The sequence below is a fragment of the Equus przewalskii genome, chromosome 2, assembly GCF_037783145.1.
Source record: "Equus przewalskii isolate Varuska chromosome 2, EquPr2, whole genome shotgun sequence".
Classification (NCBI taxonomy): domain Eukaryota; kingdom Metazoa; phylum Chordata; class Mammalia; order Perissodactyla; family Equidae; genus Equus; species Equus przewalskii.
In genome coordinates, this window is record NC_091832.1 from 27,762,092 (window position 1) to 27,780,550 (window position 18,459).

An 18,459-nucleotide genomic window follows, 5' to 3' on the forward strand; every position below is an offset into this window, starting at 1 on the left:
ATTTGCATTTGTGCATGCTTTTCGTGTTAGGCAAACCAGAACCTAGGAGTGTCGTTCTTAAGTAGTTTAGCCTTTGTGAACTGCTTAGTAGAATTTCTGGACCCTTTTGCATGTTGGAGTCCAGAAAACCTGTCTGATTTTGTTCTAGTCTCTTCTCAGTGGCATTTTGTCCTATAAATGAGCGGAAGACTCCATGGAATAGAACTTTGCTGACTTCTCTTATGTGAAGTCCAAATAGAGTGGGATGTGAGATGAGTGCTGCTTTGTGAGGTGTGTGCTGCTGCCTGCTGTGGTTTTGTCATACCTCCACCCCCATTGACTACTTCTTGGTGAGAGTATTTTTCTTGCTCAAAAAGTTCAGTCTTGTTTCTATTTCATGATGAAAAGCCTAGCATTAAAGCTTGAACTTTATAAACATCTCTGCCTCCCTGAGTTTTTCCTCTAAAAGATTAGAATTATTGTGATATTAGGAGTGGAACAAAGAAACTCAAAAGGCACTATGAAATTAATTGCCTACCCTTCCAAATCCAATGCAGGCAGTTTGTCATTGCTCCAGATTGGGAACTAATGTCCGTGTACCTGGTCTCTCATCTGCCTCCTTTCTCTTGATTTCTCCCAGCTTTTAAATTTTATTCCTTATAAAATGGATGCTAGAGGGGTGAGGGTGGGATGGCAAAAACTGGTCTGAGGTATTCTTAAGATATGAATTTAGGTGATGAAAAAAATATTTTGATGTAGATTATATTAAACAAAATATTTTGCTTTTCAGTTTTACCTGTTTCAGTTAAATGATTGAGAACTACTTCTGCTTTGTCCATTGGGAAGGAGCTAGTCACTACTTTCCTAAGACCTTGTTCTGAGCTACTGTTACTTTCTATTGTTTATCAAGTCTCCTCTTTTTTTAATTTATTTTCCCTTCTTTTTTTATTTGTCCCCTCCCCCTTCTTCTAAAATGGGAAAACACTCAAGAGCATGACTTGGTCTGTCTTCTCCTCTACCTCCTTTCATTTTTATGAAGTATATCTCTAGATTGGTAGGCTTTTTGGGTCCAACTACAGGCACATCTGGTAGCTAGGTCCCTTCTAAACAGATATATCCCTGATGACTACACCTAGATCGTGAAAGAAAGGCCAGGAGTTTTCTTCTTTTGTATTAATAACCCTCTTCCAAAGTGTCAAACCACCACTCCTCTGTAGTTCTATCTGGAACTTGAGGAACCTGAAAGCTATGCTTTCTTCTCCCTCCTTGTAAAAGAAGAGGAACCACCTTGTTGGGGTCTTTTAGGACCCATTGATTTTAAAGGGTCATGGAATATCCTTTAAACTTAATCACTATCCTAACTTGTTATCTGTTGGTACATTTTTCCCTTTTGATTGATTAACCTAGTTTCCCCCATTTTGCTAGTAATGACCATTGCTGGTATTTATTAAGTGCTTAGTATGTTCTTAGCATTGTTTTAAGCGATAGATAAGTGTTACTTATGTAATCTTCACAACACACCTATGAGGGGAGTACTATTATTAATCTCATTTTACAGATGGGGAACATAACACGCAGAAAAGCAAAGTAACTTGTCCTAGGTCACAAAGTTTGTAAATAGTTAAGTCAGAAGATAAGCTGGCAGTCTGACCCCAGAGCATGAATGCAGTGTTACGATTTTCAGTATTGAAGTCATGGTATCAATATCAACTGTCCCATAATTGAGAACCTATACTGACAAATATCTAGATTCATTTTTCCTCCCTTTTTCTGGTTAACCTATTAGCCCATTTTATTGTTTGTTGGAACTTCGGCACGGAGTTGAAATTAAAGCAGAAGTTAATCATCAGCTTATCACTTTTTGCCTTTTATTCTGAAGAAAAAATTGGTAGAAAACAAGTTGAAACAATTGGCTGAAATGAAATACGGATATTACTGGCAGATTTTAATTACCTGGGTTCTCTGCTACCAATATCACTCTCCTCACCCCCGCTTTTCGTTTTCTTTAGCATGGATAATGACTGTAGCTGTAGAGGGCTTCTCCCTTCCGCCTATGGAATTACCCAGTCCTTCCACAGAATAAAAATAAAGGACATTGTATTGATTTTTTTTTAAGTGGTCAAAACAGCAATGTCTTGGTATCCCACCCCAGAGCATTCTACAATTGACCATAGCCTCTCTCTTCTCTGAGGAAGTTAGGGAAATTATCTCAAAAACCAAATTCTACTTCTGGCTTGATCACTCTGATCAAAACCTATTCTTTAGTTTATAACTCAATGCTCATGAAAACCCTTTGACTAAGCAGATCTGGCTTCTTTATATCAGTCTTTTCCTAGAGTGTCTGTGACTCTGTGGCCCAATCTGGTTATTTTCTTCAGTTGAGATGGTTTAAATGATTAATATTCAAGGGGCAAAATGACTCTCAGAAATTTCAAAGTTAATTTTAACTCAGTCTTGACTTTTAATGAATGTCTTTGGACTCTAATATTGTAATACACAATAGTCTTTCATTGACCAGGAGATTTTTTTTAACAGATTGTATTTTTTAGAATAGTTTTAGATTGGATCCGGCCCAGTGGTATAGTGGTTGGGTTTGCGCACTCCGTCCTGGCAGCCTGGGGTTCATGGGTTTGGACCCCAGGCACGGACCCAGGCACTGCTCATCAATCCATGCTGTTGTGGTGTCCCACATATAAAGTGGAGGAAGATTGGCACAGATGTTAGCTCAGCGACAATCTTCCTCAAGCAAAAAGAGGAAGTTTGGCAACACATGTTAGCTCAGGGCCAATCTTCCTCACCAAAAACACAGAATAGTTTTAGATTTGAGAAAAATTGAGCAAATGGTACAGAGTTGTGTATTTCCCCACTCTGCACACAGTTTCCCCTGTTATTAACATCTCCTATTAGAATGGAACATTTGTTACAATTAATGAATAATATTTGTACATTATTATTATTAAGTCTATAGTTTATTCAGATTTCCTTAGTTTTTTCCTGATGTTCTTTTTCGTTTCATTTAATTGTCGTATCCCCTTAGCTTCCTCTTGACTGTGCAGTTTTTCAGACTTTCCTTATTTTTGATGCCCTCGACATGCTATTCATGAATCCCACAAGTTATACATGAATATACATGCATACATGGTATACCGAATCCCACAAATGTTTATTGAGCATCACCTATTATATGCCAGTTGCTTTGCTGGATGTGTTGGAGATAATGAATAAGACAGATTCTGCACTCATGAAGCTTACAGACAGTAGTGGAGACAGAAAACATCAAGTAAATAAATAAGTAGATTTTGAAAAGTCCTCTGAAAGGAGAAAAGAATAGATTGCTATGACTGGGAAAACAAGAAAGGAGTTAGTTTTAGTAGAGAGGTCAGAGAGAGTCTCTCTGAGGAAGTAGACATGCTGAGGAGGAGCCATCATGCTGAGAGGGTGAGAAGGACAGGTCAGGGATAACAGTCCAGGCAGAGCGAACAACATTGCAAAAGTTCCTCAAGTGAGAACAAGTTTGTTTTGTTTGGAGTAAGGTAGCCTGAAAGCCAGGGCGAGCAAGGGTAGTGGAGAGACATATGTAAAATTAGAGAGGTAGGTACAAAGTAAATCTTGCACCAGCTCTTAGGTACTGTTAACCCTCCAGCTTTGGGGCAATGTCATTTAATTGAGTTGTCCCTCACGGTTCTATAACTACAGTCTTCTGATTAAAACTATCTCTGTATATTGACTATATTAGGTGGACTGCTAGTGGGGCATAGTTTTCAGAAGCTGTGTCTTTCTATTGACTTCACAGCTCCATTGTCAGAACAGGAGTGAGGACTATCCAAAAACAGTTGGCCATGCCGTTGGCATTTGGAGAACTAATAGCCTTTAGATATATGTTAGTAGGAGTTACCACTTGGGTTTTATGTGATCCTCTAAATTTGTACTTTTTTTTTTTTTTGAGGAGGAGGATTAGCCCTGAGCTAACATCTGCTGCCAGTCCTCCTCTTTTTGCTGAGGAAGACTGGCCCTGAGCTAGCATCCTTGCCCATCTTCCTCTGTTTTATACGTGCGACACCTACCACAGGATGGCTTGCCAAGCGGTGTCATGTCTGCATCCGGGATCCGAACCTGCGAACCCAGGGCTGCCGAAGCAGAATGTGCTCACTTAACCTCTGCGTCACTGGGCCGACCCCAAATTTGTACTTTTTATTGCATGTTTTATTGCTGCTGCTTTTGTTTTTTAAATTTGTGATTGAATATTTTTTTTGTTGAGACCTACATATGTATATATTTATGCAGGATGATTAGTACTTTTTTTGAGGTGCCTGGCTTTCTAGTCCTAGCTCTGTGGAGGTAGGGCATGCAGTGACTGTGTACATTTTTAGGTGAGTTTAGCTTGGGCTCAATGATGGTTACAAGAGCCTAAATAAATATTATTTATTTAATTATCTTCTAACTTCTGTCACTAGAATTTTAAACTCCGTGAGGACAGGGACTTTGTCTTGTTCACTATTCTATTCTTCAGTGACTGAAATAGATTCTGGGTGCATAGTAGATCGTGGTTTGCGGAATGAATATTTGTTTGAATGGGAGAAAGAAGTCTTAATGAACCCTATAAACTTTCTAGGTCAGCAGGCCAACATTTCTTATAATCGAAGCCACTATTGCTGAGAGTAATTTGTAATTTTTAGTATGGTACTTGTGGAAAACTTCGACAATATCAACAGTTAGCTAATCAAGTCATTAAACTTCCTTGCCGAGAAAATAAGAGTACATGGGCAATTGTTTTAAGATCCACCTTTTTGCCTCCAGCCCAATTGAGTAAGTAGTCTGAAAGTTGTTAAATTTATAAAATCACTTTGACAGACAGAGTACCTTTTTCCTCATGTGTGTAGAGATCAGATATGAATGTTGTACCTCTAACCATTTATAAATTATTAAGAAAGTAGAGCAGAATTAAAGGTAAATAGGAGGAAAAGAGGAGTATGCGCTAGAATGAAGGCCAAAGAAAAATTGAGCTAGAAATGGACTTTGCTGGGAGAGAGAAACTTAGGACACTAAGTTCTTCATTTTTTTTCTCACCTTAAATCACCTATGTTCAGTTTGTTTTATTGCAGGCCTCCCAGCATCATGGACTGGTAATAGAACCTGGAATCTACTCAAAATTCTTTTCCCATAAGAATGATTAAAAATTGCTTATAGAGTCATCTAGGCTGTGTACAGTAATTTCTTAGTACTTCTCCTTAGGAAAAAAAAAAGGGTAGGCCATAGTAGAGAAGGTGAATATTGGTGGAAAGAAATACCATCTGTAAGGTTATAAAAATCTATGTCGTGTAGTTGTTGGGTTTAAGAAAGTAAACTCTTGGGCCGGCACTGTGGCGCAGCAGTTAAGTGCTTACATTTCACTTTGGCGGCCCGGGGTTCACTAGTTCGGATCCCAGGTGCAGACATGGCACCGTTTGGCACGCCATGCTGTGGTAGGCATCCCACATATAAAGTAGAGGAAGATGGGCACGGATGTTAGCTCAGGGCCAGTCTTCCTCAGCAAAAAGAGGAGGATTGGCAGCAGTTAGCTCAGGGCTAATCCTCCTCAAAAAAAAAAAAGAAAGTAAACTCTTAAGAGTCCTTTAGTTCCCCTGAGGGGAACTAAAGAAAAGAAAATCTCCCTGGATAGTCAGGAAATCTGATCCCTAGCTCAGCTACTGACTCTGAGGAAAGGGCACTGGATGAAGAATTGGGAGATCCCAGTTGTCATCTTGGCTATCTACCTCTAGCTCCATGACTGTGGACAGATTACTTTAACTCTTCTTTCTCCCAGGTTCTTCATCTGAAAGCTGGGGTTGTAGCAATAGCTGCTTCTTATATCTAACTTACCTTAATCCTTCTAGACTTTCTTCTAAACAGAGTACCCTTGGGGAAAGGGATAAAAATTCCCTCTGGTTTTGACCAGTACTGTCATGTTTGTGCTGCATGTGTTCACCTGCCCTGTTCTTAATGGAGGTTTTCCAATTAACTTTCCCTCTAGAGGACTTCGTTGCTAATGGGATAGGTAGTCAGATAGTGAAGTCTACCTGATGGTGAACCTTTATGGTGTGTTTGACTGCACTGGGAACCATGTCTTAAGTGTGCTTATGGTAAGCGAGAGAAAGGAGTTAAAGACCAGTACCTCGCAATTTCAGTTACATTGTCTACCTGAGAAAGGTCACTGTGGCTAACACTAGTCACTGAGGATTTGATTAAAACTGTGGTGGAATCTGTGATCGAAAGGTATGAGAAACTTAACCCAAATTCGTTGTCCTAAGACAAGCAGCCTAAGTAACTTATAGAGTACATTTTTACCTGGCCAGAATAATAGTTAATATTTTCCAAGTTTTTCCAGGCTCATTGATAAAATCATTAAATGCCAGATCATGGTGTTTGTTGATCCACATTAATAATTCATAATTTGAGTAGAACACAAGAAGCAAGTCCAAGCACTTTAGAATTTGGAGGACCAGCTCTATTTCTCAAAGTAGTTCTTTTCATCAGAAAAGGCTTAATTTTGGGCAAGTGACCATAAATGCCACAGTGCAGGATTTACATGTGGATTGACCAGAGCTCTTGTTTCTACTGATTGTCAGTAGGTCACATTGCAGGTGAATCGTTTTTCAACTGCCAGAGAAGAGGGACTGGAGTGATTTGGTTTAGCTTCTGATTTCATTGGTATCATTAGCATGAGCCAGCGCATTGTATTATGTATCTTTCTAGGACTTAGTAAGAAGAGTTGAAGACTCAAGTTGAAACAGAGAAATATTTGAACTGTTTTATTTGTAAGTCTAAATTAAGGTATGGCATGCAAAAGAACACAACCAGTATTTGTTTCCTTTGCCAGTGTTCTTTATCTCCTTGTAGATCTGTTTACCTAAGACACAATATATTTCCAATGTCTTCTACCCTTTCATGTAATATCTTTTAACACTCTCAATCCTATAGCTTCAAGCACAAATGCCGGCCTGATATCCACTTCATCTACAGTTGCCAATATTCCAACAGCAGCAGTTTCCAGCATCTCAAACCAGGTACAGTGCTGCTTTTGTTCACCCTGTTTGATATGATTCATCTAACTGGCTCTTCCTCTCTTCTTTCCATGATCAATTTGCCAATCTGGGAAACAACCAGTAGGGGCTGTGGAGAGACCTTTTGAATGCCCTCGGAACTAGGGCCCTGGATAGTTTCTCAGGCTACCATCCAGTTTCATTCTTCTCCTAAGCCTTTTAATGATATGGTTTTATCTGCTCCTTTATCTACTATGTGTGTCTCTACCTTCTACCCAATTCCGACTAGAATGTACCCTTCGTGAGGGTGGGGATTTGTTTTTCTATTTTGTTCACTTATATATTCCCAGAGTTCAGAAAATGCCTGGCGCTCACATTAAAGGCACATAATAACTATTTGTGGAATGAATAAATATTACTTTCACTCTTTTATTTAGCCACTCATTCCTTTGTGAATTCTTTGTGGTCTGCTCTTGATCACTGTTATAGTAACTCTTTATGCTTAGATCACTGGTAAACATCTTCAGTGTTTCAGGGTTGTTTTTGTTGTTTTTATTTGTTGTTTTCTCTGCAGTGATTAATATTGTTAACCACTGTCTCTATCGATCTCTTTTTTTTGGTTGCAATTAACATTACTACTCTGGTTCATTTTTTATGTGTGACTATTCTTGCATTTGTTCATTCTTTTAGTCCACAGAAATTTATTGGCACTCTTCAGGGTACTGTCTCTCTCTCTTCCTTTCATAGCTTTTCTTTTTGATCCTGTCTTCTGTCATGGACAGTCTGTTTAGTTTTCCACATGTTGATTACTTCGTCCCTAGGAATGTTTAACTGCATTCACAATGTCCATTTACTGCCTGCAGAATTAAGGTTCTAGTCCTGACTTCATGATATCTGTAAGCTTCCTGCTGGTTGATGGACATTTTTTTGTTTAGTGTCCTGCTATTTCCCTAAGTTTGCCATATTCAAAACCAGCCTTTCATTCTATCCTTTCTTCCGTCTCCTTGTCTTCCAAAAGTGAAACCACTTTTCCCTATGACTTCTGAATTCTTGTCAATGACACCATTTTTTTAAATAAACCTAGGCCTAAAACCAGCCCAGTCATCTTTGATTTTTTTCCTCATCCATCCCTAATCCAGCCATTTCTGGAATTCTTTCTTTCTGTTTCATTTTTGCTGTCATTTCCTATGTTTTGTTTTTTTTCCGCTTTTATCCTGAATTACTATAGTTAACTGTTCATCTCATCTCCTGTACCTGTCCATTTTCTGAAACACTATCCAATTAATTTTCTGAGTGCCACTTTTTATCCTGTCACTCACCTGCTCAGAATCTGTTTGTATTTTTATTTGTTGATTTGAATTTGATAGTCCTGATTTCCTATCCCCACGCAAGCTATACACCATTGCCTAAAGAATCCAAGTGATGTTCCCTAACCACTCATTCAAGCCTACAGAGGTCCTTCATTTCACCCAAATTTAACATCTCTGGTCCCTTAGTAAACCTTTTGCTAAAACCTTTTCCTATTCGTGTTCGTATTTCCTCTATCTCAGAAAGCTCTCTGTCGCAATCTGTAGTGATAGTTGTCTTCCTCTGTATTTCACTCATTTGACGTATAATTTATTGCCAATTTGTTAGAAATTTGTCTTCTCTCCTGCTAGATTTTTAACTCCCTTTAGTTGAGCTAGTATGAATATATTATTTTCTTTAATATTTCCTTCTCCCACCCATACACAAACACATACACTGTGAATTATATTTGGGTTGTGGTAGATGCTCAGTTCTCTTTATAAATGATTTGTCTGGTCAGTTAGCTTCTTTCTACTTGTCGCCAACATCAATATCAATAGAATTTTTTTAAAGTATGTATTTTAACTATCATACCCATTTTTTATAGCTTTATTAAAGTGTAATTGACATATAATAAACTGCACAGATTTAAATTGTACAGTTTGATAAGTTTTGACATATAGGTGCCCATTAAACCACCAAAAGTTCCCTCCAAATATTTTAAAGAAATTTCGTTTTTAAAGAAAACTTCATTATTTTAAAAAGAAAGAGATACTCGGTTTTTAAACTGGGAAATTTTAATGTTAGGCTATGCGCTTTTTTGTTTAAGCTCATCTGTCCTTAGAAACACTACCATATAGTACGGTGGTTCATAAACTCCTTAAAGAGGAGAGTCTTCCCTTCAGAAATTCTGTGCAGGAATTGATATAGAAATTCAGTACATAAAATAGGGGAAAAAGATCTGTTACAGTAGAAAAAGGGATATTGTGTATAGAGTGCATCGGACCCTTCCCTCTCAGCCTTCCCCTCCTCCCAAAGACAGCCCCTGAGACTTCTCCTCTTGACTCTCAGGTTTCCACAAAATGCATTTTGAAAATCATTGGTTTAGGTGGAAGATATAGATAGGTAAATGAGAAGTCAAATTAATGTTTTAAGAAAATAATTATAAATAAGAGGGACTTGAAAGTCTCTTGTGTTGAAATCAATGTTATGCTTTTTCTAAGAGTCTTATTTTCCTCCTTTATTCCTTTTGGCCTACAGGACTATCCCACCTATACTATCCTTGGTCAGAGTCAATACCAGGCCTGCTACCCCAGCTCCAGCTTTGGAGTCACAGGCCAGACTAACAGTGATGCTGAGAGTACCACGTTAGCAGCAGCCACATATCAGACAGAGAAGCCTAGTGTGATGGTACCTGCGCCTGCAGCACAGAGACTTTCCTCTGGTAAGCAATGCAGCTCCAAAAGCTTTGGCTTAAGGGTACTTCATCCAACAGGTAGTGTCCATTTACTACCTGGTCTAAGTCACTGTTACCATGCTGTTGGCTTTCCCTCACAGGTGAGGAGTATTTAAACATTGGAACCGGCTATGATGAGTCATCAGCAAACTAAATGTAATACCTGATGCTGTGAACAGAAAAGTACCAAGAATGAAAAGACTGCATTTATGACTTCCACTCTGCCCTTCTTGTAGCTTTGAGATACTTGTCACGGGGACTTCAGATTCTTGGCACATTGTGTAAAAGTTGGAGGACTCAGTTTTAGTCTGTGCATATTTTAGACTTCTGCTACCGTCTCAGTGCAGTAGTTCTTAACTTTTTCTACGTCGAGGATCCCTTTAAGATTCTGAGTAGGGGCCAGCCCAGTGGCGCAGTGGTTAAGTTCGCATGTTCCACTTCTCGGTGGCCCAGGCTTTGCCGGTTCGGATCCTGGGTGTGGACATGGCACCGCTTGGCAAAAGCTATGCTGTGGTAGGCGTCCCACATATAAAGTAGAGGACGATGGGCACGGATGTTAGCTCAGGGCTGGTCTTCCTCAGCAAAAAGAGGAGGACTGGCAGTAGATGTTAGCTCAGGGCTAATGTTCCTCAAAAAAAAAAAAAAAAAAAGATTCTGAGGAAAGCTATAGTCCTTTCCCTCCAAAGAAATGCATAATATTTAATCTACAAACTTAAACCTAAACTTTTAAAACTTAAACATTTAGCTTTGAAATGTGTTGATGAATTATGATGTCCAGGTTAAAAAAACCCTGACATAAAGGCTTTATATACATGTGCACATACTTTTTATTTATCTCTATTTTTCTTGAAAATTTGGTGGTTCACTGTCGCATCACGTAACTTGAGGAAGGACTGTTTTTGTTAGCACTGATGCATTTTTAAAAACAGTGCTCCACGTTAGTTAAAGCAGCTTTCTGTGCATCTTGCTTTTACGTGTCTTTTAAATAAATGGACATACACATGGTTGCTGCTTCAAACTTACGTAACTTTGAAATCATTACATGTGTTGATGCCTTAGTTTTGAATTCATTTCTCTAAATATCTTTGTTCTTCATAACAATTTTAACTTTTTAATAATGGAGAATTTCAAACATAGAGGTTGTCAGAATAGTATAATGAGCTCTTATGTATCCATCATCCATCTTCAATAATTAACAACTCATAGGCAATCCTATTTCAACTATACTTCATCCAATTCCCTCCCCAAATTCCAGGCAACGTATCTCTAAAATATAAATACTCATTAATATAACCACAACACCATTATCCCATCTAAAATAATTCAACAATAATTCCTTAATATCGTAAAATACCAAAAGGGATTTGTATTTCCAGTTTTCTCATCTATGTTAGGAGTTCTGTTTTTCTTTTTACAGTTTGTTTGTCTTAATTGTTTAAATTAAGATCCAGGTAAGGTCCATACATTGTGATGGGTGGATATGTATTTTGGCTCTTTTAACCTCTAAATTTCCTCATCTCTTTTTTTATTTGCCCTGGTACTTTATTAGTTGAAGAAACTGGATCCTTTATCCCATATCATTTCCCAGTCTGAATTTTGCTGATTATATTCTCATAGAGTAGTTTAACGTGTCCTACTGCCCTCTGTATTTTATTGTAAATTGGTAAGTGGAACTAGAGCAGTGGTTTTCAACTAGAGGTGATTTTGCATTGCCCTGGGAAGGTTTGGCAATGTATGGAAATGTTTTTTGATTGTCACACTGGGTAGGGGGTGCTACTGGCATCTAGTGGGTAGTGGCCAGGGATGATGCTTAACCAAACATCCTACGTGCACAGGACATCCCCTCACAAAAATTATCTGGCCCAAAATGTCAGTTGTGGCAAGTTGAGAAACTGTGATCTAGAAGCTTGTTTAGATTCAGCGTCTTTTTTTTTTTTGGCAAAACAACATCATAGATATGTTCTTCCATTGGGAGGCAGGCATATAAATTGTAGTTATAATTCTCTTTGTGATGTTAGGAGCTGTTGATGCTCAATGCCTAGGTCTGCGTTCTCAGATTGCTTAGGTGAAGTTTGGTTTTCCAGGCTTTATCTCAGCAATATGATTCTTAAGGGTAGAGAACCTGCTGACCTTCTTCCTGCTCTGGGTCTTGTATAACCTGTGACTACTGGCAGTATATGTCTCACTTTTCTCCTTTCCAGGAGACCCTTCTACAGGCCCATCTTTGTCCCAGACTACACCAAGTAAAGATGCTGATGACCAGTCCAGGAAAAACATGACTGGCAAGAATCGGGGCAAGAGGAAAGCTGATGCCAGTTCTTCCCAGGACAGTGAATTGGAAGTATGGGAGGAAACTCATTTGAGTTACCTACTTTATTTTTTTTTTCTCATTTCTTAAGTTTATCAAACATATATCTGAAACTCATGGAGATTTGTGGTTCTGTGTTGTGTGTCTTTTAATTCCTGGGCAAGAGAAACTGAATTGGCCAAGTGAAAAGAGAAATCTTAAAACAGATTTCTCTTTGCCCATAACTTACCATATCACTTTCAGATGCTTTTAACCAAAAGCATCGAGAAAGCTTTTCTGGATTTAGGTAGCCAGGTCGTTTTTTAAGGGAAAGAACAAAGTGTTCTCTATATTCCAGAGGAGAACAGAAAGAACAATGCATTATCTTCAGAAAGCAGAATGTGTCACAAGTAATGTCATACTATTCTCTGTTTAAAAATCTCCAGGTAAAATGAGAGGACTAGAGTGCTTTAGGCCGCTGTGAAACATGCAACCAGATCTGGTAACTTATTAATGAGAGATTGGCACTCAGTTATTCTGTAGTCAAGAACTGTAGGAATTTATTATGGGCATACATTTGGCTTCATTCTTTTTTTTTTTTTTTTTTTAAGATTTTATTTTTCGTTTTTCTCTCCAAAGCCCCCCGGTACATAGTTGTATGTTTTTAGTTGTGGGTCCTTCTAGTTGTGGCACGTGGGATGCCACCTCAGCATGGCTTGATGAGCAGTGCCAAGTCCACGCCCAAGATTCGAACCAGTGAAACCCTGGGCTGTCGCAGTGGAGCGCTCGAACTTAACCACTCGGCCATGGGGCCAGCCCCTGGCTTCATTATTAAAAAGACTAGAAAGTCATACAAAATGCTAATAATGCAGAGTTTTGATATTAATCCTTTTGTTTTCTTTCTTCAATTTTTCTGTAATCGTTTAACAAGGGGGAAGAGCTATATTTAAAAATTAGTCCATTCATAGGTGTTAAGACATAGGTAAATGGAGGCTGTGTTTGGAGCCTGTCTTCCCCTTTATTCCTGGGGGAAAAAAAAGAAAGAAAGAAAATCTAAAGTCCTGATATCTTTCTTGGAGAAAAACTGAGAACTCACTCATTTTTTTAAATTGTAGTAAAATATATATAACATAAAATTTACCATTTTTTTAAGTGTTCAATTCAGTGGCATGAAGTACATTCACATTGTTGTTAGTTGTTACCACTATCTATTTCCAGAATTTTTTCATGTTCCCAAACAGAAACTCTGCACCCATTATGCAGTAACTCCCCATTCTCCCTTCCCACTAGCCTCTGGTAACCTCTGTTCTACTTTCCTGTCTCTATGAAGTTGCCTACTCTAGATATCTCATATAAGTGGAATCATATAATATCTATCTTTTTGTGTCAGGCTTATTTCAGTTAGCATAGTTTTCAAGGTTCAGCCATGTTGGAGCGTGTATCAAAGCTTCATTCCTTTTTATGGCTGAATGATATTTCATTGTATGTATATACCACATTTTGTTTATCTGTTTATCTGTTGAAAAAACTTGGAGTTTTTTCACCTTTGAGCTATTGTGAATAATGCTGCTATGAACATTATACGGGTATCTCTTTGAGTCCCTCCTTTCAATTATTTTGGATATAAACCTAGGAGTAAAATTGCTGGATCATATGATAATTCTATATTCACTTTTTTGAGGGACCTCCAAAATGCTTTCCATAGTGGCTACACCATTTTACATTCCCACCAGCAATGTGTGAGGATTCCAGTTTCTCCACATCCTCACCTATAGTTATTTCCTGTTGGTTGATAATAGCCATCCTAATGTATGTGAAGTAGTGACTCATTGTGGTTTTGATTTGCATTTCCTTAATGACTAATAATGTTGGACATCTTTTCATGTATTTATTGGCCATTTGTATATTTTCTTTGGAGAAATGGCTGTTCAAATCCTTTGCACATTTTTTAATTGCATTGTTTGTTTTTTGTTGTTGAGTTTTAGGAATTCTTTGTATGTTCTAGATGCTAATCTCTTATCAGATATATGATGTGCAAATATTGTCTCTCATTCTGTGAGTTGTCTTTTTGCTCTCTTGATAGTGTTCTTTGATGCATAAAGGTTTTAAATTTTGATGAAATCCTATTTTTCTTTTATTGCTTGTGTTTTTGGTGTTAAGCATACAAGGTTATGAAGATATTCACCTGTGTTTTCTTCTAAGAGTTTTCTTTTGCTCTAGATTTAGGTCTTTGATCCATATTTAGTTAATTTTTATGTGTGATGTAAAGATCTATTTTCATTCTTTTGGACATGGGTATCCAATTTTTTCAGCACCTTTTGCTGGAAAAACTTTCCTTTCCCCATTGAATGATCTTGGTATCCTTGTCAAAAAAATCCATTGACCATGTATGTAAGGGTTTATTTCTGGGCTCTCACTTCTGTTTCATTGGTCTATGTTTCTATCCTTATGCTAATACCAGATTGTTTTGATTACTGTAGCTTTGTAGTAAGTTTTTAAATCAGGAAGTATGAGTCTTTCAGCTTTGTTCCTTTTCAAGATTATTTTGGCTGTTTGAGATCCCTTGAGATTCCATATGAATTTTAGGATGAGTTTTTCTTTTCTTTAAAAACACTCTTGGGATTTTGATAGGGATTTCATTGAATTTGTACATCACTTTGGGTAGTATTGTCATCTTAACAATGTTAAGTCTTCCATCCATGAACATGGGATGTCTTTCCATTTGTTTTGGTCTGTCTTCTTTAATTTCCTTCAGCGATGTTTTATAGTTTTCAGCGTACAAGTTTTTCACCTCCTCAGTTAAATTTATTCCTAAGTGGGTTTTTTGTGGGGTGGCAGGGAGAGGGGAGTTGGTGAGGAAGATTGTCCCTGAGCTAACATCTGTGCCAGTCTTCCTCTGTTTCTTATGTGGCATGCCACCACAGCAGGGCTTGATGAGTGTTGTGTAGGTCCACACCCAGGATCTGAATCCGAAAACCCCAGGCTGCTGAAATGGACTTCATGAACCCAACCACTACGCCACCAGGCCGGCCCCATGTTTTATTATTTTTGATGCTGTTATAAATGGAATTGTTTTTTAAATTATTTGTTGCCAAGTGTATAGAAATACAGTTGATTTGTGAATTAATTTATTAGCTGTAACAATTTTTTGTGGATTCTTTAGGATTTTCTACATCTAAGACCATGTCATCTGTAAACTGAGATAATTTTACTTTTTCCTTTCCAATTTAGGTGCCTTTTTTTCCTTTTATTGACAAATTATTCTGGCTAGAATTTCCAGTACTATGTTGAATAGAAGTGGTGAAAACAGGCATTCTTGTTTTATTCCTGATCTCAGGGGTAAAGCTTTCAGTCTTTCACCATTGAGTAAGATATTACCTATGGGTTATTCATCTATGGCCTTCATCATATTGAGGGAGTTCCCTTCTATTCCTAGTTTATTGAGTGTTTTTATCATGAAAGTGTGTTGAATTTTGTCAAATTCTTTTTCTGCATCAATTGAGATGACTATGTGGGTTTTTCCCTCAATTTTGTTAATGTGGTATATTATGTCGATTAATTTTTGTGTATTGGTCCATCCTTGCACTCTGGGAACAAATCTCACTTGGTCATGGTGTATAATTCTTTTTAATATGCTGCTGAATTTTGTTTGCTAGTATTTTGTTGAGGATTTTTGCATGAGTATTCATAAGGGATATTGGTCTGCAATTTTCTTTTCTTATAGTGTCTTTATCTGATTTTGGTATCAGGGTAACACTGTCTTCATAGAGAGTTAGGAAGTGTTCCCTCTTCTTCAGCTTTCTGGAATGGTTTAAGAAGGATTGATGTTAATTCTTTAAATGGTTGGTAGAATTCACCAGTGAAGCCTTCTGGGTCTCTTGGGATTTTTTTTTAATTGAGGTAACATTGATTTATAACATGCTATAAATTTGAGGTGTACATGATTGTATTTCGATTTCTTGTAGACTACATCCTGTTCACCACCCAAAGACTAACTTGGGATGTTTTTGATTACTGATTCAACCTCCTTGCCAGTTAAAGTTGTCTATTCAGATTTTCCATTTCTTCTTGAGTCAGTCTTAGCACTTTGTGTATTTCTAGGATTTTGCTCATTTTGTCTAGATTATTTGTTGATGTATAAACTGTTCATAGTATTCTCTTATAATCCTTTTTATTTCTGTAAAATTGGTAATAATATCCCCACTTTCATTTCTGATTTTAGTAATTTGAGTCTTCTCTTTTTTCTTAGTCAGTCTAGGTAAAAGTTGTCAGTTTTGTACATCTTTTCGAAAACCAAACTTTTGGTTTTGTTGATTTTCTCTATTATTTTTCTACTCTCTGCTTTATTTATCTCCATTCTAACCTTTATTATTTCCTTCCTTCTGCTGGTTTTTTCTTAAATTGCACAGATTATTGATTGAGATCTTGTTTTTTAAGATATGCACATACAGCTATAAATTTTCCTCTTAGTGCTGCTTTTGCTGCATTCCATAAAATTTAGTGTGTGATGTTTTCATTTTCATTCATTGCAAGATACTTTAATTTCACTTGAGATTTTTTCTTTGATCTATTGGTTCTTTAAGATTGTGTAGTTTGATTTTCCACATTTGTGAATTTTCCAGTTTTCCCTCTGTTATTAATTTCTTCTTTCATTCCATTGTGATTAGAAAACATGCCTACTCATTATTTTTCATATTTTCCTCTCTCAGCGAGTATTTCTGTGGGACTTGGATGAAACCATTATCATCTTCCACTCCCTTCTTACTGGATCCTATGCCCAGAAGTATGGAAAGGTAATTTCAGTCTTTCTTCCTTTGTTATAACTCTCCCTCTCCTGACTATGTGAGCAGGTAACTAAAATCAGTTTCTCTGCCACCTCCGTCTTACCCTGTTGGCCTTTCACTTTCCTTGTAAAACTTTACCTGATGACTTGTACCGGGCGGGCTACATGGTCAGGGAGAGTTGATGATAAAGCCAAATACCAGGCCTAGGACCAGTGCTGAAAGCTGAAGTTGTTTGAGAGTGGTATTTTGTAAGGACTTAAGTATGGGAATGAGGCTCAAAACAGAGTGGAGTCTCAGGATTGTGTATTCCAAAGACTGATCTGTTAATCCCTTAAGGCACTTTTAACAGTCCAAACTGAGGATTTCATTTAGCTGAGTATATGCCAGATATGTACATTTAAAATATAGATAAAATGTAAAATATCCTTCTAAAATAGATTACATGCCTGCTTAAACTAAATACACCAACCAGAATTTAACTTGTTTAGTCATGAGTTTTAATAGAGGGATGAGCTGTTTTTGAGATATTCACTGTTTCTACACTAAATTACCTATAGGTTATATTCTTTTCTATGAATAAATTTTATAAAAATATTTGCCTCCTTTGCTGTCTTACTACTCCCAATTATTTCTTATTGTCACTGATGTTTCTGTTAGAAGTATTTTCCACAGGCTTTTAGTATCTAGGCTGGCAAGTTGGTATAATCTCATATGCTATATAACTAGCCTGGTTATAAAAGCATACAAAATAAGAGCATACATCCTCTAAGAGAAGGCCTGCTGGTGCATTTTAAAGCTAAATGTGTTGCTTTTCCTGCAAATATTTTGACTCTTCAGGCTTTCTTTACTTATTTGCTGGTTGTTGAGACTGTCAAGTAACTGATTTCTGCTCTTATACTGGGAATGTGTGTGTAGGGTTGATAATGAAAGATAATGGGTGTTACAATAGCAATATTTTAGCAGCAGTTAGAATTTCTCCTGAAACAGGGAATTTCCCCCAAAATTAAGTGGTTTTTTTTTTAAGTGAGTTGTCCTAAGTTTTTTTGAGTGGATTTTTTGTGTGTGTGTTTTTAAGACTAGAAACTAGTCTTTTTTTTTTTTTTTTTAAGATTTTATTTTTTTCCTTTTTCTCCCCAAAGCCCCCCAGTACATAGTTGTATATTCTTCGTTGTGGGTCCTTCTAGTGGTGGCATGTGGGCCGCCGCCTCAGTGTGGTTTGATGAGCAGTGCCATGTCCACGCCCAGGATTCGAACCAATGAAACACTGGGCCGCCTGCAGCGGAGCACGCGAACTTAACCAGTCAGCCACGGGGCCAGCCCCTAGAAACTAGTCTTGAAATTTTAACTTTGCATATTCCCATATTCTTGTAACTGTGATTGAATTTGCATCATAAATAGCTAGAAGCACTACTGTGGGCCTGTGTTGTTTTGACCTTGACCCAAAATAATTTTGAAATATTTAAAGATCAGAACCAGTGCTACCAAGTCAAGCAAATTTTTCTCTTATTGTCTTCCAGGACCCAACAGTAGTGATTGGCTCAGGTTTAACAATGGAAGAAATGATTTTTGAAGTGGCTGATACACATCTATTTTTCAATGACTTAGAGGTAAGCATTTTAAATTGTTTTCTGTGTTTCAGTGAAACAT

At 37.5% G+C, this 18,459-nt stretch overlaps 1 protein-coding gene across 17 annotated transcripts in view; it reads left to right on the forward strand.

Moving 5' to 3' along the window:
- The window catches only part of EYA3 (EYA transcriptional coactivator and phosphatase 3), a 100,018-nt gene that overhangs the window by 58,049 nt on the left and 23,510 nt on the right, over positions 1 to 18,459 (forward strand). For 12 of the 17 annotated variants that reach the window (XM_070610542.1, XM_008537748.2, XM_070610551.1 and 9 more), the window contains 5 exons: positions 6,937 to 7,022; positions 9,546 to 9,729; positions 11,943 to 12,082; positions 16,738 to 16,821; positions 18,330 to 18,419. In XM_070610542.1, the coding sequence (XP_070466643.1) occupies positions 6,937 to 7,022; positions 9,546 to 9,729; positions 11,943 to 12,082; positions 16,738 to 16,821; positions 18,330 to 18,419 (584 nt within the window). The remainder of the gene's footprint in view (positions 1 to 6,936; positions 7,023 to 9,545; positions 9,730 to 11,942; positions 12,083 to 16,737; positions 16,822 to 18,329; positions 18,420 to 18,459) is intronic. The other 5 variants (XM_070610553.1, XM_070610545.1, XM_070610554.1 and 2 more) reach the window with 1 other exon arrangement.